The 20,655-nt window shown below is 38.3% G+C and overlaps 1 protein-coding gene across 2 annotated transcripts in view; it reads right to left on the bottom strand.

Annotated features, from left to right (window-relative positions):
* Nucleotides 1-20,655, bottom strand: part of LOC147382226 (GPI-anchored adhesin-like protein, putative (DUF936)) — a 28,512-nt gene that overhangs the window by 4,442 nt on the left and 3,415 nt on the right. For both annotated transcript variants that reach the window (XM_086429009.1, XM_086429008.1), the window contains exon 4: nt 20,003-20,094. In XM_086429009.1, the coding sequence (XP_086285135.1) occupies nt 20,003-20,094 (92 nt within the window). The remainder of the gene's footprint in view (nt 1-20,002; nt 20,095-20,655) is intronic.

Genomic DNA, 20,655 nt, shown 5'->3' with positions numbered 1-20,655 from the left:
GTAAAACCCAGTACAGTGGCGGTGTTGCCCTCTAACCAAGTCTGTTAAGAATTTTTTGGGTTGTGGAACCCATTATAGGGACTGGTGTGCATCCCTCTCTCCTATGTTTGGTGATCTATTTGGGTCATGGAACCAATTTTCTGTGTGGTATTGTTGGCATCGCTAGAGTTTGTATTCTTGGCTCTTGCAATCCTCTAGTTGTTGAGAAGATTGATGGCAACTTCTTGAAGCTCCAAAGTCATGTCAAGCACTTCTAACTCTCAACAACAATCGTATGTTTCCTTAGAGAACCCTAATATGATTACTCTGGTTAAATTGGATGGAAAACAACTACTTGGAATGGTCCCAGTTGGCAAAGATGCATGTCAGAGGTAGAGGCAAGCTGAGATATATCAAAGGAAAAGTTATTGAGCCAGATCAAACGGATGTTCTCTATGACAAGTGGGAAACTGAAAATCTCACTGTCATGTCTTGGTTGCTAAATTCCATGCAAGCACACATTAGTCGTGGTTTTTTGTTCCTTCGGACAACCAAGGAGATTTGGGAGTCTGCAACTCAAACATACTCTCCGTAGAAAAACATTGCACGAGTTTATCAATTACGACAAGAGTTATCTCATCTACGTCAAGGGGCTAGTAATTTGGATGAGTATTTTGTTTCCCACATGAGCATGTAGGAGTTAGACCATTACCAGATGTTTCAGCCTATGTATCCTGGAGATGGAAAATCGTACGAGTTAGTAGAACAGAACAAGACATTTGAGTTCCTCGCAGGACTCAATTAAGAGTTTGAGTTGACCCGTGTTCAAATCCTTAATAGGGAAGACCAACCAACCCTTAATAAAGTATATTTCTATGTCCAAAGCAAGGAGAGTAGGAAGGCATGCCATGAATCAGGTTCTTACCATTGAAAGATCTTCATTGATTTCATACTCGGCTCCTCAACAAAATAATAGAAATGGGGGTCAGAAATTTAGGGCAAAGGAAACTTGAATTCAAGTGATCGGGATAAGCCTAAATATGAGCATTGTGGCAGGAGAGGACATACTAAGGAGAAGTGTTAGGATTTGGTTGGCTGTCCACAAAAGTTTAATTGGTCAGGACCTTCTATAGCTCATAATGCTACTGTGAACAACCCTACATTGGGCGCAGGTGTTCCATCACAACATGCCTCCAAGGAAATGGCCACTATTCCCAAAAAAGAATTGGAACAACTTTGTCAGATCATGGCTCGGTTGGATCAACCATCTGCTACATCTTCCTTTACTCAATCAGGTATCGTTGATTCTACTCATCATGTATCCAATTCTTCCCCTACCCCGTCCTGGATTATTAACTTTGGGGCTTCTACACAAATGACGGATATGTCGTCCATATTCTCCTCTTATTTGGTTTGTTCAGGTAGAGACAAAGTTATGATTGCAGATAGTACCTTTTCTTTCGTGTCCGAAAAAAGGGAACATTGCCATCTCACCAAATTTCTCCTCATCCTCAATATTGCATGTTCCCAATTTTTCTACTAACTTGTTATCAATCAGTTCTCTTTAAAAAAATTGAATTATTGTATCACTTTTTTCCGTCGTATTGTGTGTTTTAGGACTTGGATATGAGGAAGACGATGGGCATGAAGCTGATGGCCTTTATCTTCTGACAAAACTTCTACTGTCTCAATTGCACTACAACCTAGTAGTGGTAGTAGTAGAGTCAATAAAGAGCATGCTATGTGTTAGCATGTGTGTCTTGGTCATGTGTCTTTTCAATATTTAAGACTTCTATTTTCAGTCTTGCTTTCTTCTTTGTCTCTGTCAGATCTTCATTGTGAAATCGGTGAATTTGCCAAACATTTTTGAGTGCCTTTTCCTACTAGAGGTAATAAAAGTAATTCTATGCTTGATCTTATGCATACTGATGTTTGGGGAACTTCCCCTGTTACCTCTATCATTGGGTTCCGCTATTTTGTTACTTTTGTTGATGACCATTTCGATGCACATGGCTATACCTCATGAAAACAAAGGATGATGTTCACTCTATTATCAAAATATTTCATAAGATAGTAACCAACCAATATGAGAAAATGATAAAAATCATTCGATGTGATAAGGGGGGATATATCTATATCTATATATATAGGGAAATGTTCAGCAACAAACATTTTGACAAACATTTTGGCAAAACATTTTTCAAAATATGGGTTAGAGGTTTTGGAATGGGCTGATTTTTGGTGAAGATGATCTCTACGGTGAGGAGATCATCATCATCAAAAATCAGCCCATTCCAAAACTTCTAACCCATCAAAAATGGTTTACAAAAAATGGACGGTCCACGATTTTTCAACTTGTAAACATGGGGCAAGAAGTTTTGGAATGGGCTGATTTTTGATGAGGATGATCTCACCGTAGAGATCATCCTCACCAAAAATCAGCCCATTCCAAAACCTCTAACCCATGTTTTGAAAAATGTTTTGCCAAAATGTTTGTTGCTGAAAGGGACCCATATATATATATATATATGGGAGTTTAAAAGAAGACTTTGCTACAAACGGGATTGAACATCAAAATTTGTGTTCATACACCACAACAAAATGGTGTGGTAGAACGTAAGCATCAAATATTTCAACCTGATCAACATTTATACATTTATACTTGTTGATCGAATGCAATTCTTATTGCTGTGTATCTTGTTAATCATATGCCTTCCCATGTCCTCGGTTTCAAGACCAAGCATCAAATACTTCAACCTGATCGACACTTGTACTTGCTCCCACCTAAAGGATACAAGTGTTATCACCCCCCCCCCCCCCCCCTCTCCTTGTACGCCGTCGATTGGTTTCCATGGATGTTACTTTCAAGAGTATGTTCCTTATTTCTCCATAGGTAGATCTACCTCTCTCCAGGGGGAGAGTTTAGGTGAAAATATTAGCGAAGAGAGATTTCTTCAAATTCAGTTGCTTGTGCCAATTCCCTCTAAGGTGTCTCTTCTTATTGATAATACTACTATAACTCGTGACAGGTGTACTAGCGGACATGAGGAGATTAAAATCTATAGCGAAAGAGCTATAACATGGAGAAAAAGGCCACAATTGATAATCCTTCAGGCCAACCTGATTCCTTAGATCTAGGTAATTCTGTTACTCCTGGTAATACTCCTTGTGTTGAAAGTTCTAATCTTCCTATTGCTCTTAGAAAAGGATCACATAGGTTGTACTCAACATCCCATTGAAAGATTTGTGTCGTACAAGGCCTTGTCCCCCTTGTACAATTCGTTTGTTACCTCATTAGCTTTTGTGTTTACTCCCTCATTTGTTGCAGATGCTCTAAAACATTCAAAATGGAGGGAAGCAATGATTCATGAAATGAAAGCCTTGGAAAAAAATTCTACTTGGGAACTTGTTGATCTACCAGAGGAAAAGGTACATGCGGGATGTAATCCAAATGGTGCAATTGAAACATATAAAGCGAGATTAGTTGCTAAAGGCTATACTCAAGCCTATGGAATTGACTACAAGGAAAAGTTTGCTCCAATGACAAAATTAAACTCTATTAGAGTTATCCTATCTATAGTAGCTAATCGGGGATGGCCTTTATATCAGCTTGATGTTAAGAATGCTTCCCTTCATGGTGACTTGAAGGAAAAGGTGTACATGTTTCGTCCACTAGGATTTCTAGTGACAAGAGGAGAAAAGAAAATATGCAGGCTAAAAAAATCATTGTACGGGTTGAAACAGTCATCTAGGAGAGGTTTGAAAGATTTAGTGGAGCAATGCCAAATCTAAACTACACACAAAGTCAAGCAGACCACGCACTGTTTATCAAACACATAGTGAGCAACACTACAACTCTCATTGTTTATGCCAATGACATTGTGAAAACAGGAAATAGTCAGGAGGAAATTGATAAACTGAAAAAAGTATTTAGCCAGTGAGATTGAAATCAAGGACCTTGGACATTTGAAATACTTTCTTGGCATAGAAGTGGTGAGATCACGATCACGTGAGGGAGTATTTATTTCTCAAAGGAAGTATGTGCTTGATCTTCTTCAAGAGACGAGAAATTTGGGGGCAAAACTAGTTGATACACCTATAGAACATGTTCATAGGCTTAATAAGCAAAGTGATGAGCCTCTACATGATATTGGTATGTTCCAGCGTCTAGTTGGTCAACTAATTTATCTTTCTCTCACCTGACCAGATATTGCTTATGCAATCAGTATCATAAGCCAATATAAGCACTCCCCTCATACACAACATTTAGAAGCAATATATCATATCTTGAAGTATCTGAAGTCTTCCCCTGGTAGGGGCCTATTATTTAAGAATAATGGCCACATGAGGATAGAAACTTACACTGATGTAGACTGAGTAGGATCTTTAGATGATAGGAGAAATACTTCAGGATATTATTCCATGGTAGGAGGTAATTTGGTAATATGGAGGAGTAACAAAAACAAAATGTTGTGGCTCGGTCAAGTGCAAAGGCTATGTTTAAAGCTATGGCTTATGGAGTATGTGAGATGTTATGGCTACAGACTATCCTTCAGGAGTTTGGCTTTCTTATAGATGGCTCAATGAAGTTGCATTGTGATAACAAGGCAACAATCAGTATTGCACATAACACAGTTCAACATGACAGAAACAACCATATAGAAGTTGATCATCATTTCATCAGAGAAAAGATTATGTCTGGTATTGCGTGCACACCATTTGTGAAAACAGAGATCAACTCGCAACATTCTCACCAAAGGTGTTAATGGTTCTCAACTTTATAAAATTTTAGGCAAGTTGAGTATAGTTGATATCTATGCATCAACTTGAGGGTGAGTGTAGTAAGGATAGAATAGTCATTTACCTTATATTATGGATTTATTAGTATTTTCTATTTTGTATGGGGGTATTTCTATCCCTCCTAGGTTAACCTAATATAAGTATAATTTCCTGGAGGCATGTTAATTAATTTATGCTCTTTGGTTCTCTATTCTTATTCTTTTTTCTTTGAGTTTTCCTCAATTCGAACTTAAGGTTTTACATTTGCAACTATGACCCCTCAAAGAAAACACTATAGACTAGCTACGGCATACATCCATAACAAAATTGGGTAACACCAAAGCCACTTTGAATTGGTGAAAAAAGGAACACCAAATGCTACAAGACAAGGGACAATGGAGAAAAATATGATTGACAACTTTGCATCTCTCAAATAAAACTTCAACACGAAAACTATGATGATCAATGGTTATAATCTTCTCAAGAGAGGAAAGTCATAGGAAAAAAGAGACCTTAGTAGCTCAAACAAAAGAAACATGGAAAGTATGACCCTACAAAGAATTCAAAGCTTTACAAACCTTACAGAAAAAGCTCTTTGACAATCCCAAATCCATGATCTCTTATCCGACAAGAAAGCATTAAACATAATAGTTGAGAAATTGAATAAAAGAGTAGAAAATGCTTCAATCTCCCAATCATTGATCCTTCTTCTAAAGCCAAAATCCCAAGACAAATAATCATTGTCCAAATTATAAAATCCAAAATAAGACATCCCTTCATGTAGACAAAACACAAAGCTTTGGAAAAGTCAACATGAAAGCTCTCTCACTACTCCACCTATTTTCCTAAAATCTAACCTTGTCCACTTTATTGACCTATACCACCAGCCCTCACGAAATCCAAGTAAATTTTATCCCTTTCCAAACATCCCTTCTATACGATTGACTTGGAACCCGACTTTTGAAACTAGCTCTACTACTTCTATATTTTAACACTATAAAGTTCTTCCAAAGGGCTTTCGACTCTTCCCCAAATCTCAACGACCACTTCCCCAAAAGATCTTTATTTGTAGTCTTCATTTTTCATATCCCCAACCCTTTCCTAGACTTCGAAGACGAAATCTCAATTCATCAAATAAGTCATTATCATGCCATATCTTCAAAAAATTTCCTAAAGACACTAGAATCAAGCATAGGGAAAAATTGTAAATTGGAAGACTAAACAACAAACTATTCACAAACTTCCCTCCTTTGGATAAGTATTTGGCTTTCCTAGTTAAATTGGTGGAAATTTATCCAATAAACATCTCAAAAACTTGCCAAAACGAGAATCTCCTCCACCTCTCACAACTTAAAAGTTTTATACTTTCTCTAAGTTTATGTTAAGACCCAGGGGCGGAGCCACATAGGGCCAAGTGGGGACTATAGCTCCCATTGAAGTTTGAAAAAGAATAGAGATTTACCTACATGTTGCACTTTTTTTTTTTTTTTTTTAAACCTTTGGAGTTCTGACAAGTCCAAGGCAACCTTACTTTATCATGTTTGTTACCCAACAAACCTTGGAATGGGACACACATCATTTCAAAAGATTAAATATTTTTAGTATCCTCAGTTCTTTAAATCAAATACCAATTATATCTTCTCCCCTTTCAACATCAACTATCTCCCAAAACCATGAATCAATATATATATATAATAAAACACAATGGTAGACCCCACTTGAACTACAATTTTGTGGGGTAGAAAGATTGAGACAAAGGAGTAGAATCTACACAACCCCACTTTATTGGCTTTTCTCTTCTCCCCACCTTCAACTTTATTCTATTTCCTCTTTTACCCCTTTAACCCCAAAGATGATGCATGATTCGTAGGCACGAGTGAACTCTAGTATGTATAATAAAACAAGACAGTTGTCCCCCTCCTTTGTCTCAATCTTTATTACCCATAAAAAGTATCTCGAGGAAACTTTTACCTTTATTACCTTTCTCTTCCCCATTTCCAAGAATAACCCCCACCTTATTGTCTTTCCTCGTCTACCCCCTTTCCAAGAAAACACCTTTAACTTTACGTATTACCTTTCTTCTTCTTCCCTTTTTCAATAATGCCCCTCCAATTGTATTCTCTTTCCTCCTCCCCCTCTCCAATAATATCCCTTCATCTTTATTATCTTCCTTTTTTACCCCCTTAATCCTAAAGAGAATGCCCGTGCCTACCCCACTCCTTTGTGTCAAGATTTGTACCCATAAATAACGTATCTTGAGGAAAATTGTCCCTCCTTTGTCTTTTCTTTCTTCCCCTTCCCAAGAATTAATACCCCAACTTAATCGTTTGTTCTCTTCTACCCCTTTCCAAAAACACCTCTACAAGTTTCTATATTGCTTTTACTATTTTCCCATTTTTCACTAAAAGCGGTCTAAATTTATTGTTTATCTCTAGAAGTTGTGGCATTGGATCACCAATGTGGCCATGTGGGCCTAATAATGATTTTGGGAGAGATAATTGATGTCAAGAAGAGAGGGGATATAATAGAGGGATTTAATTTGAAGAATGAGGGTATTGTAGGTATTTAATCTTTTAAAAGAATATAGGTCCCAGTCTAAGATTTGTTCAGTAACAAACTTAATAAAGTAAGGTAAAAATCTAACAAAGGGGTCTATTCAGTATATCTCTCAAAAAAGACAAATTAATTGAAGTTTCACTCTATGCAAGAAATAATGTTTGTAGAAACGTATTTTTCTGCCTCTACATGACCAAAACGCATAGATTTATTCAACGTTAGTTTTTAAAAATAAATAAATAAATAATAGGTTTATAAAAGAGGATATTTCTACCACTATATACCTTAAATATCTATACAAAAAAACACAATGACTGATCCCACATAAAGACTGGCTAGGATTTAATCTTGCTACGAATCTCAAGGAAAACTTTTAACTTTATTGTTTTTCCTATTATCTTCCTTTCCAAGAATGCCCTTCCAACTTTGTCTTTCCTCTTTTACCTTCCTTTCTAGGGGCAGATTTACTGTGGAGACACTTGCCCCCATAAGAATTTTCAAAGCCTATGGATTAGTGAGTTATTGCAACAGATTTTAGCAGTAGATAAAATAATCTGCCACTATTGCCCCCACAAAAAAAAAAATTCCACTATTAGTTGCCCCCACAATTTTTTGTTTTTTTTACTCTTAATTGTCCCTACAAAAATTTACTCTTGGTTGCCCCCACATGGGCTAAACCCTGGCTCTGACGCGGATCCTTTCCAAAAATACCCCTCCAACTTTATTGCTTTTATTCTACTACCTTTTTTTTTTAATAATACCCACCAACTTTAGTACCTTTCCTCTTACACCAAAGAGGATGCCCATGTCGTAGGCACAAGCCAACTCTAGTTTAAGAAAACCAGAAATTCTATAAAGGCGGAGATATAAAAGCAATATTTTTTAAAAATAAAATAAATAGAGAATAAGCTATAGAAATTAGTATAAATACCTATGTTTTTAACCAGTCTACCTCAATATAAAGTGATCTTTGAATGACTACTATTTCTTATATTTCAAGGTTCAACTTGTTAAAAATCCATTGTTTTGCAACTAGACAGTGATGAATCCAACATTGGCATAGAAGAAAACCATGATTATCGATCAACCATCGCTAGAATTTAGCCCCCCACTGGCAGAAAATCCTGGCTCCACCCTTGCTAAGGACTGGCACAATTTCAAAATATCATGTTCAAATGTTCTACTCTTCATTAGTATTGGATCAATGATTCTCATGCTCAACAGATTGATTGTTCGACGGAGTCTTTAACGCCATGATGGGTGGAATGATGTCGTTCATCAGAGACTGGTTCAAGGAGTTACATTTGGGGGAGGGAAACTCTAGTTTAAGAACATAAGAACTCGACTTCTTTTCAATATAATCAAGGAAAGGTACATTCCCCTGTTTTGATCCAAAACTCAAGCCATATATCTCGTTGCCTCACACATTCCTTCTCAAGAAACTTTATATCCACATTTCTCTTCAAAGATCTTCCCAATATCTAGCAGCTTCGTCATGCATCCTTCTTCTTAGCAGGTTTTGCTTTTGTTCCTCTAGGAAAAGGTGATGGTTCGACAACATCTTAGGTCTTTGGTGTTTCAATATGTTAGTCACGTCTCATTAAGTCTGTTGACACGGTCACGATTTTCATGAATAAAAAATCTGTCTTTTGATAGAATCAAGTGGCTGTCAAATTTTGTAAGAGAGTTCCCAAGATTTTGGGTATAGAATCTTTTTGAAATAGATAAGCTTTGGAATGATTTATTTTCCTTGGAAATCAGAATGATCCATCACAGCATCAAACAGTGACCTATCAATTGCAGTAGATTGTTAGCTCACCATTGTAATCTGATAGCATGCACGCCAAACAATAGAGATATTTTGGACTCCGATAAGCATATTGAATCCCAAGTTCGTGTCTAAATCCTAAGGGACTCACCAAGATAGGGATTTGATATTTTGGACTCTGGTAAGCACATGGAATCCCAAGTTCATAACCCAATCCTAAGGGACTCACCAAGATAGGGACATGGGGAAATTGGAGTATACAGGGAAGTACATTGCCTGATTGGCCACTGAAGGTTGAACAGCAGCGATCAGAACATCTAGAAAATGCGTGCGCCTTATACGATACATCCAACAGATCCAATATAAAGCCTAGTTGGACCAACTTGAATCTACAATTTATGACTTTTTATTGTTAGTTACTAGCTTTTATTTCAAAAAATATCCAAAAATGGCCGAGTTCAAAAGGTGGGGACAATGGATGTCTAACGCCTTCTCCATTCTTCAATCGAACCTCCTTAGCCAAATATTTATGGTTTAGACCATCACTTTTTCATTGACAAAAAAACTGAAAGCAAAATCTATTTTTGGGACCATTCACACCTATGATTATGATGAATAATGGCGACTCCAAATCTAAGTATTTAGGATTTTCCCAATAGGAAAAACCTCATAGCTATAACTGGTGACTCTACAATTTGTTTTTTTCTTTTTTTTTTTCTTTTGGGAAAACCTAACTATTTAGAGTTTGGAGTTGCTACCATTCATTGTTATTTGGATTCAAAGGTGTGGATAATCGCCAAAAAAAAAAATTCTTTTAAAAGAAAAGTAACTTTCATGGTATAAACCAAATAGATCCAAGTAAGGGAGTTCGATAAAAGAATGGGAAAGTGTTAAGCAACCCATGCTCCCACCTCTTGGTGATCACCTTTTGAATTTGGCCATTTGTGAATATTTCTAAATTGAAAATAAATAATCCTAATGAAAAATGAAGACTCAAGCTAGAGTCATCCTTGATTTAGGACTTATGTCTTAGGCTGGCTAGTCATCATGGGAAATCTTTGAACAAGTCCATTTTTTCCTAATTATGATGGAATGATGTACGAAAATGAGTTGAGTGGAAATGCAAAAAAATCACGCATTGAACATAGATGAAGCATAAAACACAACATGCTGGATTTCTGATGTTTGTGTAAAAATCAACTTCAAAACCCCACTTAATAAACTCCGATTGAACTATAATTTGGGTGATAGGAAGTAGACTTCTTCATGGTCCTTTCATTACATGAATCACTCAATTAGAGTTGTACATAATGAGTAATAGGGTTGAGAAGTAATTGCTGCAACTGTTCTTTTTTGCACTAACAATTAGTGCTTCCCAAAACAATAACTAATCCTATATAAACGTGAAAATACATTTAATGGTAGTTCTCTAGGCTTTTAACGTATGAAAAAAAGCATTTTGGAGCATAGACAATCATCCCTCAAAAGTCTGCACACATGCAAACATTGTTTTTTTTTTTTTTGCTTCAAATGATCTACAGTATGTGAGAGTGTAGAAATGAACTATATAATGCATGAAATGTAACACAGATTGTGGGGATGACTTTGGCCTAGATGTAGGAAGGTTATCTCACAAGAAAGACCCTCTTTTCATGAGTATACTATATATATAACGTTTCCCAAGCTTATGGGTGTGTTTTTGGCATAGAAAAATGGGGATGACCCCATCAGAGAAACCTTTTTGGTTTCCTTCCTTACATGAATATGCATAATGATGCATGAAATTTCCTCTAATCTCGGGAGATGATGTGAGCAAACAAAAATGGGGATCATCTCATTGAGAGAGAGATACCCTTTATATTTCTTGCCTCTTTACATGACTATACTAATAGGTGCATGAATATTGGGTGTTAATACGAATAGGGAACCTATCAATCTTCCCATTCGAAAAGACTTTCTAAATGGGCTTGGCCAGGTCGCTAGATGAAAATAGGATGATTGAAAGTTAGGCATTTGCATTAGAACCTAAAAAAGAAAAATTAAAGAGGGAGGGGGGTGTAGGCAAAATAGCATATAAAAAAAATTATTTTAATCCAACTCTAATACTACACCATACGTTGTTTCTTCTAGATCTTCTTATTTTCTTCAAAGAGATTCTTTAAGGTCAAGAAAATGAAGGGGTTCGAAGTAAAGTAAGGATTTTTGCATAATTTCTAGGCTAAAAATAATTGGTCCCCAACTTTTTTTTACTGGGTAAGCAAGGAGCTACTGCTTAACAGGGATGAAGGACGGTTCAACGGGATTTGAACCTAAGTAATGGGATCAACCCTCCTCAAGCCATAACCAACTTAGCTAAGTGGTAGCTTCAAAAAATTATTGATCCAATCTAATTTCTTTGAGGAAAATCCCATGTATGGTTTGCATGGAATTCATCATAATGATAAGATTACGATGGTAAATTGCACCCCTATCTCTCCCGGTATTTAGTATAAATATGATCATCATTAAATATGGGAGAGTAATTTTCATATATTGAGACTTTTCAAAGCAAGTGAAGGTGCCTAAGTGTAACGGCCAAATCATCTGTCACCTAGAGTTAGGTGTAAGCTCGCCCCGGAGCTACCCGGGAGCACCCATGTAACAGTATGTAAGGCTCGTTATGAAGCCATGTCAGCCCCCGTACCAGGGCATATCTGTTAGCTTAGGGTACGTGTCAGCCCCGTGTCAGGGCACACTTGTTAGCTTAGTGGCATTTTCGTAATAAGGGAGTATGACCGGCCTCTACTTTTGATGTTTCCTTCTGGAAACCTAGTAAAGACTTAGCATACACTTTGTAGGAAGGGTGTCAGTGCTATCCCAATCCCCGGCCTACACCCACGTTGTTGAAGCCTTGAAGCCCAGCTCCGTGGAAGTCCCGCGTGTCATAGGATCATCAATTGCTTGTAACGCATCTATTTGCTTTTATATCGCGTTGCACCGTGTAATCAATATTATATCAACAAAGTTGCCTCCGGGCTTTATCTCGTGTTGCCTCGTTTACTTGTTTGCTAGCTACGTGTGTGTGGTGTACGATCATTTTACAGGCTTGCAAGTGGATTTGACCCCCTTGCGCCGCACGACCCCGCTTCGAAAGAATAGGGCCGTGACAGTTGGTATCAGAGCAGCAGTTGTTTGAGCACAATAGGTATTCCCCCTAGCTATTCCCCGGAGATTCCATTTGGTTCACGCGAACGATGGTAAGAGGAACTACTAGTACCGCGGATCTACCCGCTCCAAACACACCAGCACCACGTACAAACAAGGAACGCATTGAGGTATTGGAGGAAAAGATAGGTATGCTATCCGGTATTGTTGATGGTATTGCACGAATAGATGATCGCCAGAGCACGCTGGAGGAAGGATCCGAGACATTCAGAGCTAGAGTGACAGCCCTCGAGGAAGATACCCGAGACAACCTAGCCGTCTTACAGGAACAAATTACAGAACTCACTACAAAAGTAGGTCTCCTAGTCCGCGCCGTTGGTAACGAACGGCCTACCAATAGTGAAGCTTCTCCCTCGTGCTTGCGAGTACCCGAGCCACGTACCTTCGATGGTGTTCGCGATGCGAAAGAGCTCGAGAATTTCCTGTTCGACATGGAGCAGTACTTCCGTGCAGCTCGTCCGGATTCCGAAGAGGTAAAAGTAACAACTGCTTCTATGTATCTTGCAGGTGACGCCAAGCTATGGTGGCGGACAAAGTACACCGAGATGGAAAGTGGCCAATGTTCCATCGATACATGGGAGGACCTCAAGAAAGAATTGAAGCACCAGTTCTTACCAGAGAACGTGGAGTTCATTGCCCGCAGAAAGTTGAGGCAACTCCAACATACAGGTACAGTTCACGAGTACGTCAAGCAATTTTCCGCCTTGATGCTTGATATCCGTGATATGTCAGAGAAAGACAAGTTGTTCTCATTCCAAGAAGGACTCAAGCCTTGGGTTCAGACAGAACTCCAACGGCAACGTGTGGAAGATCTCGCGTCTGCAATTGCAGCAGCCGAGCGGTTGACTGATTATACTCCCGCGAGAGAGAGCCAACAGTATGTACATCCTCAATCGAAGGGTTACTACCAGCAACCTGAGTACACAAAGAAGTCTTCGAATGGCAAGAATGGAAGGCATAGAAAGAGTTCCAGTCCGGGATCATCACGTAACTCCTTGCCTTCACAGAGCAGAAGTACCTCGCCAGTCAAGCGTCGTCACAAGCATGGATGTGTTTTGTGTGGTGGGCCTCACAAGACATTCAAGTGCCCACAGCGAGCCAAACTGACTGCACTATTAGCTTCCCAGAGTGACCCTAGTCACGAGAGTACGAGTGGGCGAGATTATGAAGATTCTCCTCACATGGGAGCCTTGCATCTTTTGAATGCAATGAAACAGACATCTGAGACTCAGAATAGCCGGAAACGGAAGGGTCTAATGTATGTCGATATTGAAGTTGGTGGGAAGACCACCCAGGCAATGGTTGATACAGGAGCTACTCACAGCTTTATCACCCCTGCAGAGGCGAAGCGTCTCAATATCCGGCTCGATAAGGGTTCAAGCCGTATGAAAGCTGTAAACTCCCAAGCCACTCCTATCCAAGGTTCGGCCAAGTCAGTGTCCGTCAAGATAGGTACATGGAAGGGTAAGCTTGATTTACTCGCAGTTCCGCTCGATGAGTTCAGAGTTGTCATTGGGATGGATTTCATGCGACAGAACAGGGTTGTACCAATGCCATTCGCCAACACCTTGGGCATGCTAGGTGAATGTCCAAGCTTTGTTCCCGTCTCCACAGGCAAGGAAGAGGGAAATTTGATTTCAGCCATTCAGGTGAAGAAAGGGTTGAAGAAAGGTAAGCAACCGTACATTGCTTCCTTGAGAGTTGAAGTCGAAGAAAAGGACCATAGTTCAACTCCCACACAAGCCACACAGGTCTTAGCAGAAGTTGATGATGAGATAGCGAATTTGCTTCCGAAGACACTACAGCCACGTAGGTCGAATGATCATCAGAATGAATTGCTACCTGTTGCCACACCTCTTATAGAGAGGCCTTACAGGATGAATCATCCAAGACTAGCTGAGTTGAGCAAGCAGCAGTATGGGTCTTCGAGACGTTGTATCGATTATCGAGCAGTGAAGAAGATCACCATCAAGAACAAGTATCCTATCCAGCAGAGTGCCGACTTGTTTGATAAGCTTGGGACAGCCAAGTGTTTTTCAGAGTTAGGTCAGAGATCAGGTTACTGTAAGATTCAAGTTGCAGAAGAAACCCCTCAGCCACTTAGTCAGAGTGTCAGCAAGAATTGTGATGTACCTCAGAGTGTTGTCAGCGTCAGAGATTCAAGAGTCACAGGGAAGTTATGGAACGAACCGTGCAGACTACTTAGATTCCAACTTGATTTTCCGAGCAGTGTACATCATCAATCAGCTTGGCCAACGGAGAGATTCAGTGTGGCGTTGGAGTATTTTAGGCATCTTGCCAATGCCGATCATCCGAATTGGGCGAATTTGTTCAATTCCACCACTCAGAAGAACTCTTCCTCCAACAAGAGTACTTTTGAACTTATATCAGGCCAACAGTGTTTAACTTCTCACACTATTGTTTCAGGCTACAGGAGACACAGTCCAAGGACGTACAGGTTTGCTAAACTCTGGTTACCGTACAGGTTACACAGCATCTACTCTGTCATCCATGCAAGAAGTCTCAAGCCGTACCAAGCAGATCAAGGAGATCCCGCGCGCAGCATTCCAACACGTACCACTTCTCATTCAGCTTTTCAGCCAGAGCGTGTTGTCGACAAAGTTCTCGAAGACGTCATTTCAGCAGCAGTTCCATTCAGCAACAGCAGCAGCAGCACGTGGAGTACTTCATCACACAGGACATGCCAGAATTTGAAGCTACACAGGAGAGTGCAGAGAACCTACAACCTTTCAAGCAGCAGATTGAAGAGTTTGCCAGGTCAATGCGACGAGGACGTCTGCAGAATAGGTGGGGGAGACTGTAACGGCCAAATCATCTGTCACCTAGAGTTAGGTGTAAGCTCGCCCCGGAGCTACCCGGGAGCACCCATGTAACAGTATGTAAGGCTCGTTATGAAGCCATGTCAGCCCCCGTACCAGGGCATATCTGTTAGCTTAGGGTACGTGTCAGCCCCGTGTCAGGGCACACTTGTTAGCTTAGTGGCATTTTCGTAATAAGGGAGTATGACCGGCCTCTACTTTTGATGTTTCCTTCTGGAAACCTAGTAAAGACTTAGCATACACTTTGTAGGAAGGGTGTCAGTGCTATCCCAATCCCCGGCCTACACCCACGTTGTTGAAGCCTTGAAGCCCAGCTCCGTGGAAGTCCCGCGTGTCATAGGATCATCAATTGCTTGTAACGCATCTATTTGCTTTTATATCGCGTTGCACCGTGTAATCAATATTATATCAACAAAGTTGCCTCCGGGCTTTATCTCGTGTTGCCTCGTTTACTTGTTTGCTAGCTACGTGTGTGTGGTGTACGATCATTTTACAGGCTTGCAAGTGGATTTGACCCCCTTGAGCCGCACGACCCCGCTTCGAAAGAATAGGGCCGTGACACTAAGGCTTGACACTTGGCAAGGAGACCGTGATATTTACTATGCTTACAATGAAAATGAGACTTGGACTTATAATTTCTACTTTGGGATATTCTTTAATAGAGTAGAGGCTCCCAAGGCTTAAAACATGACAAGAGGATACCATTTTCAAAACAAATTCGATTAGGGTCCAGCCACATGGAAAAAGGGGGCCACTTTAGCAACTAATTTTGTCAAGCCCATTCTTACGTACCTAGGTCTGTTCTAAAAAAATGAACATATGCAAACACAAGCTTTTCTCATCGAACCACTTGTCAACGAAGCATTATTTAAGAACGTACTTGAGAAAATTCCTTTGCTTCCATTCTTTAAGAACAAACTTGTACCGAAAGTTTCTCAATTTTTTAAAAAGCTCCCTGATTAACTTGTCTATTTGTTGATTCCGCATTTTTCATCATTTTTACCCATTTCCCTCCAATTTGGGATTTTTTGAAGAATCCTCGACTTCAAGATTTGTTTGGACAATTCGGGGTGTCTACAAATAGTTTTGCTTCTATTTGCACCATTGATGGCCTGATCACTAGAAAATGAGAAGTGGTAGAGGTAGCGTTCATTGTTTCCATGATCTCTATCTTTCTCTTGACTTTTTTGTTAATCAACTCAAGAAGATGGACATTCTCTCCCTCCCGATTTTGGGAGTGAACAAAGTGAAGACACAAAACATAATACAAAGGACAGACAAAGTGTTTAACTAGAACGCAGAAGGACAAGGCCGATGACAAATTTCCATTGGCTCTGATACCAAAATAGGATGAGAGCTGACATCAGGGAAGAAGATGAGTGCTTACAGATGGACATAGGGTGCATTACTGAAGATTAAAGCTCAAACCATTTGAGATATGTGGACTTGAGCCCAAACACCATGAAGTCGTAGATCAAGCCCAACTTAACCCACCACATAGAAAAAGCTCTTGAGAGGACCAAACCTTAAAATATTTAGATTTAAGTTAGACGAGTCCTAAAGTTTTCTTGTCTTATACATAAGTTATGTATCTTTTTTTTTTATACTTTGGAGATTGTCCTTTATAATTGCATTGATATCATAATGTGTTAGGCAATTTGGTAGCAAAAGCAAGAACGCGGCATCAACATCATAAGCCTTACCCAATTATATGAGGTTGGCTATGCACATGGTTTAAGGGACCAAGTTTGGGACCGAATCATCTCGGGTTGATTCGATTCAATTGGACAATCCATATGTTCCCAAAGGTAAAGATAAGTCCAAGTCAGCATTGAGTTGGATTCGAGTCTGATAGAGTTTGGCCAAGTCAAGCCATAGATACAGGATAGACGCTAAGTCGGCTCAAAGTTAGTTCGATTCCAAGCCAATAATGAGTGACAAGGGACTATTGCTCATCAAGGGAATGAATGTTGTTGAGATGGATGAGTAGAAAGATTAAGATGCGTAAAATAATGAATGATTGCATCATATGGATGAAAAGGCCAAGTGCATTAGAAGAGTAAGAAGGTAAAATAAAGAATAATTGTATCCCCTTGAACCTAACTCTTCCAATAATCCTTTTTCTTGCTCCTATCACCCTCTAAGGCTACAATGGTTCCACGAAAATCTATTTTAACTCAATTTATATTCATGAAATTCTTGGTCCATACAATTTTAATGTTTATATATAAATGGGAAATGCTAACATCCAAGACCTCATGGGGACGTTAACATTCTCCACCACATTGTTTTCCAATAATGCCCCTCCTCATTTTGTCTTTAAGTGAAAAAGACAAGGGTATGTTAGACTTTTACATATTAAATACATTTATTATGCCCTTAATAAATGCATTTATTATATTGGCATTGATTGCCAAAGCATTTACTACAAAAAAAGGCATTTAAATCAAAAGACTAAAATGCCCTTGTCTTTTTCACTAAATGAAAATATGGGGAAGAGTATTATTGGAAAGTAAATATGGTGGACAATGCTAACGTCCCCATGAGGTCTTGGACATTAGCATTCCTCGTATATATATATATATATATCTCGTTCGGTAGCAAACATTTGGGAGACAAAATTTGTCCTATATGACTTCAAAGTTTCGGATTGGGCTGATTTTTTGTGAGGATGATCTCTATAGCAAGGCATCAGCCCAATTTGAAACTTCTAACCCCATCAAAAGTGATTTACAAAAATGGTTAAAGTCGACAATCCACAATTCTAAACCACTTTTGATGGGGTTAGAAGTCTTAGATTGGGCTGATTTTTTGAGAGGATGATCTCCTCACCATAGAGATCATCCTCACAAAAAAGCAGCCCATTCCGAAACTTCTAATCCATATGGGACCAGTGTTGTCAAATGTGGTCGCATATTCCATTTCCAAACTGAATTCCGCATATGCTACCATCATATTTATAAACTTCTGATATTTGTCTAATATGTGATGGCATAATTTTATATGAGATGAACCGTTGGATTAAAAAAAAAAAAATTAACTTTAAACTCCCTTTTTTCCCATAAATACCCCACTCCTACCCCCCCCCCCCCCCCCACATACTTCTTCTACAACATACTCTACCACCTTCTAAGTTCAAATCTCTTTCTTTCTTCTTAAATCTCTCATTCTCTCTCTATTCTTTACTCTCAAGTGATTAAGTCTCAACTCACTTACTCACTCTTACTCTCAACTCTCAAGACTTGAAGACAAAGAAAGCTATCACCTACTCTACTCAAGTCAAGATTCAAGAATCAAGTGCAGACATCATTCATCAAAAATATGAAAATCAAAATTCATCCAACAACTCAAGTTCGACCTTCAACTTCAAGAATCGAGTCAAGATTGATCAAATATCATTCAACTATCATTTTATTAAGTATCAACCTTAAACTCGAGACTTGAGAATCAAGATTCATTCGACCTTCAAGTTCAAGCGTTCAACTTCAACCTTCAGGAATCAACTTTCACCCATTCATTAATCATTCATCATCTTTTTTTCTCTTCTACTAGCACTACTCAAGTTGAGGTTGAGGTATTTATATTATAATTTTTTTACTTTAATACTTGTTCTTTGTTTTCTATTTTTGTAGTTGTTTTTTATTTTACTTGTTAGAAACTTAGAAATTAGTATGTCATAGACATTACTATTTCGTGTATTTGTATGACTATTTGGCCACTTGACTTATCATTTTTTTTTATAATTGACTATTTTTAGTCTTTTACTTGCACGTTTTGGTATATGAACTATGATTTAGGAATGAAAATATGAAATTTGTGCATTGTTTAATTATTAAGTATTTTTCTGAATTTTTTAGCTTTTTTTTTAAATGTTTTCTGCATTTTCTTTCCAAATTATTTTTTTTGCTACATAGGCTGTTCACGCATGCTTGCATATGCCATTTAACAACACTATATAGGACAAAACATTGGTTCCCGAAGCGTTGGCCAAGTACATTTCCATTTGTTATACCAACTCACACAAGTGCATCAAACGTTCCCAATATAGCATCTCTATACATCTTAGTATCTTTGGAATTATCTTGGAGTCTTGGAAATACCATATCTTGATGTCATTGGAATTATTGCTCTGTCAGATGTAGGATTATAACATAACTTCACTAGATCAAATGGAATTTTTATTTGTTACATGTTGGGCTTTAAATCATGCATGATTTCTAACATCATCAAAATTAGTATTTTTTGAATTGTATGGTCTATAAAAACACTCATTTTGAGAGTGATTATTTATTAGGAAAGAAAGAGGTTCAAATAGATATATTTACATAATTAAAGACAGGTATGAGAAGGCTGTGACTGGTATGAGAACAAAAATGATGTGGAGCAAAATGTGTTCCTGATAAGTAATAAACTAAGAGAGTCGAATGACACGGTTTGGTCATGAACAAAGAAATTTGCTCCAATAGTAGAAACTATTACCTATAATTAGATAAAAGAAATTCAGACACCAGGTTGTTATTTTAAATTTTATTTTAAGACCCTTAACCATTTAACTCTACACTTCTCACTACGCTCGTTAAGATCTTAGAGGATATCAGTCTATAAACATGCCATTTACCATCCGATTTAGAGTGGAAATAGAATAGAAAGAAATCAAATGGTAAGACTCATCCACTAGTCAAAGTTCCAAAATTTCTATAAAACATGAACTATAAACAGATATGGTAAGTGGTGATACTGAAATGAGTGTATGAGCGACAATTTTGGCCAACAAATACCATGAATTTGGAATTTACCCAAAATTCTAAGCCATCGAAAAGAAACACAAACTATAGAAAGTTATTTAAATCTAAAGAAGTTCGTCTAGAAATTTTACCTCAAGCACCGAACTACGCTCTCTGCAGCAGAAGCTTCTTGCATGGCCTCAATAGCAGCCATTTGTGCAGCATCTCTGTGCTTCAACACGTCCTAAAAGAGAGGAGATTCAGAATAGTTATAGAAAAGTCAGACAATCCAAGGTTCATATATTCTTGCTTGGAACCTTGGCATGTAACCAAAGCGTAACAAACATTGAGAAAAGAGGAAGAAGTAGATGCTGGTTCTCTACAAACATACAATACACTTAATGCTATAGTCAGCTACTAAACGTCAAATTCTTAAATGTGCCATCAATCAAGATACTTTATTTTATAGAGCTGCTATTGGCACCACAATTAAAAATAAAGAAAATAAGTGAATGATTGAGAATAAGTAAAAGTCGGGGTCTCTCTCTCTCGATTTCTATTTTTTTGAATTTAGGATTTTATACGAACCCAATCATATTTGTAAACAACTACTGAATTTTTTTGATCGAGTGTTATAATGTTTTGTAACATTGAGATTATAATTTGAGCCAGACCTTTAGTAATGGGGTGTAGTAAGTAAAAGTTGAGTGTCAATAGCAGCTCTCTTATTTTAAGGGGTGAATCCCAAATTCAAAAGAAAAAGATGTTCATGCTCATCCAGTAATGAACTTTCTTATGGATCATC

This window comes from Akebia trifoliata, chromosome 16 (genome assembly GCF_017979445.1).
Source record: "Akebia trifoliata isolate Shusen 1 chromosome 16, ASM1797944v1, whole genome shotgun sequence".
Lineage (NCBI taxonomy): Eukaryota > Viridiplantae > Streptophyta > Magnoliopsida > Ranunculales > Lardizabalaceae > Akebia > Akebia trifoliata.
Note: the sequence above shows the minus strand (reverse complement) of the source record. Positions and strands in the feature narration are given on the sequence as shown.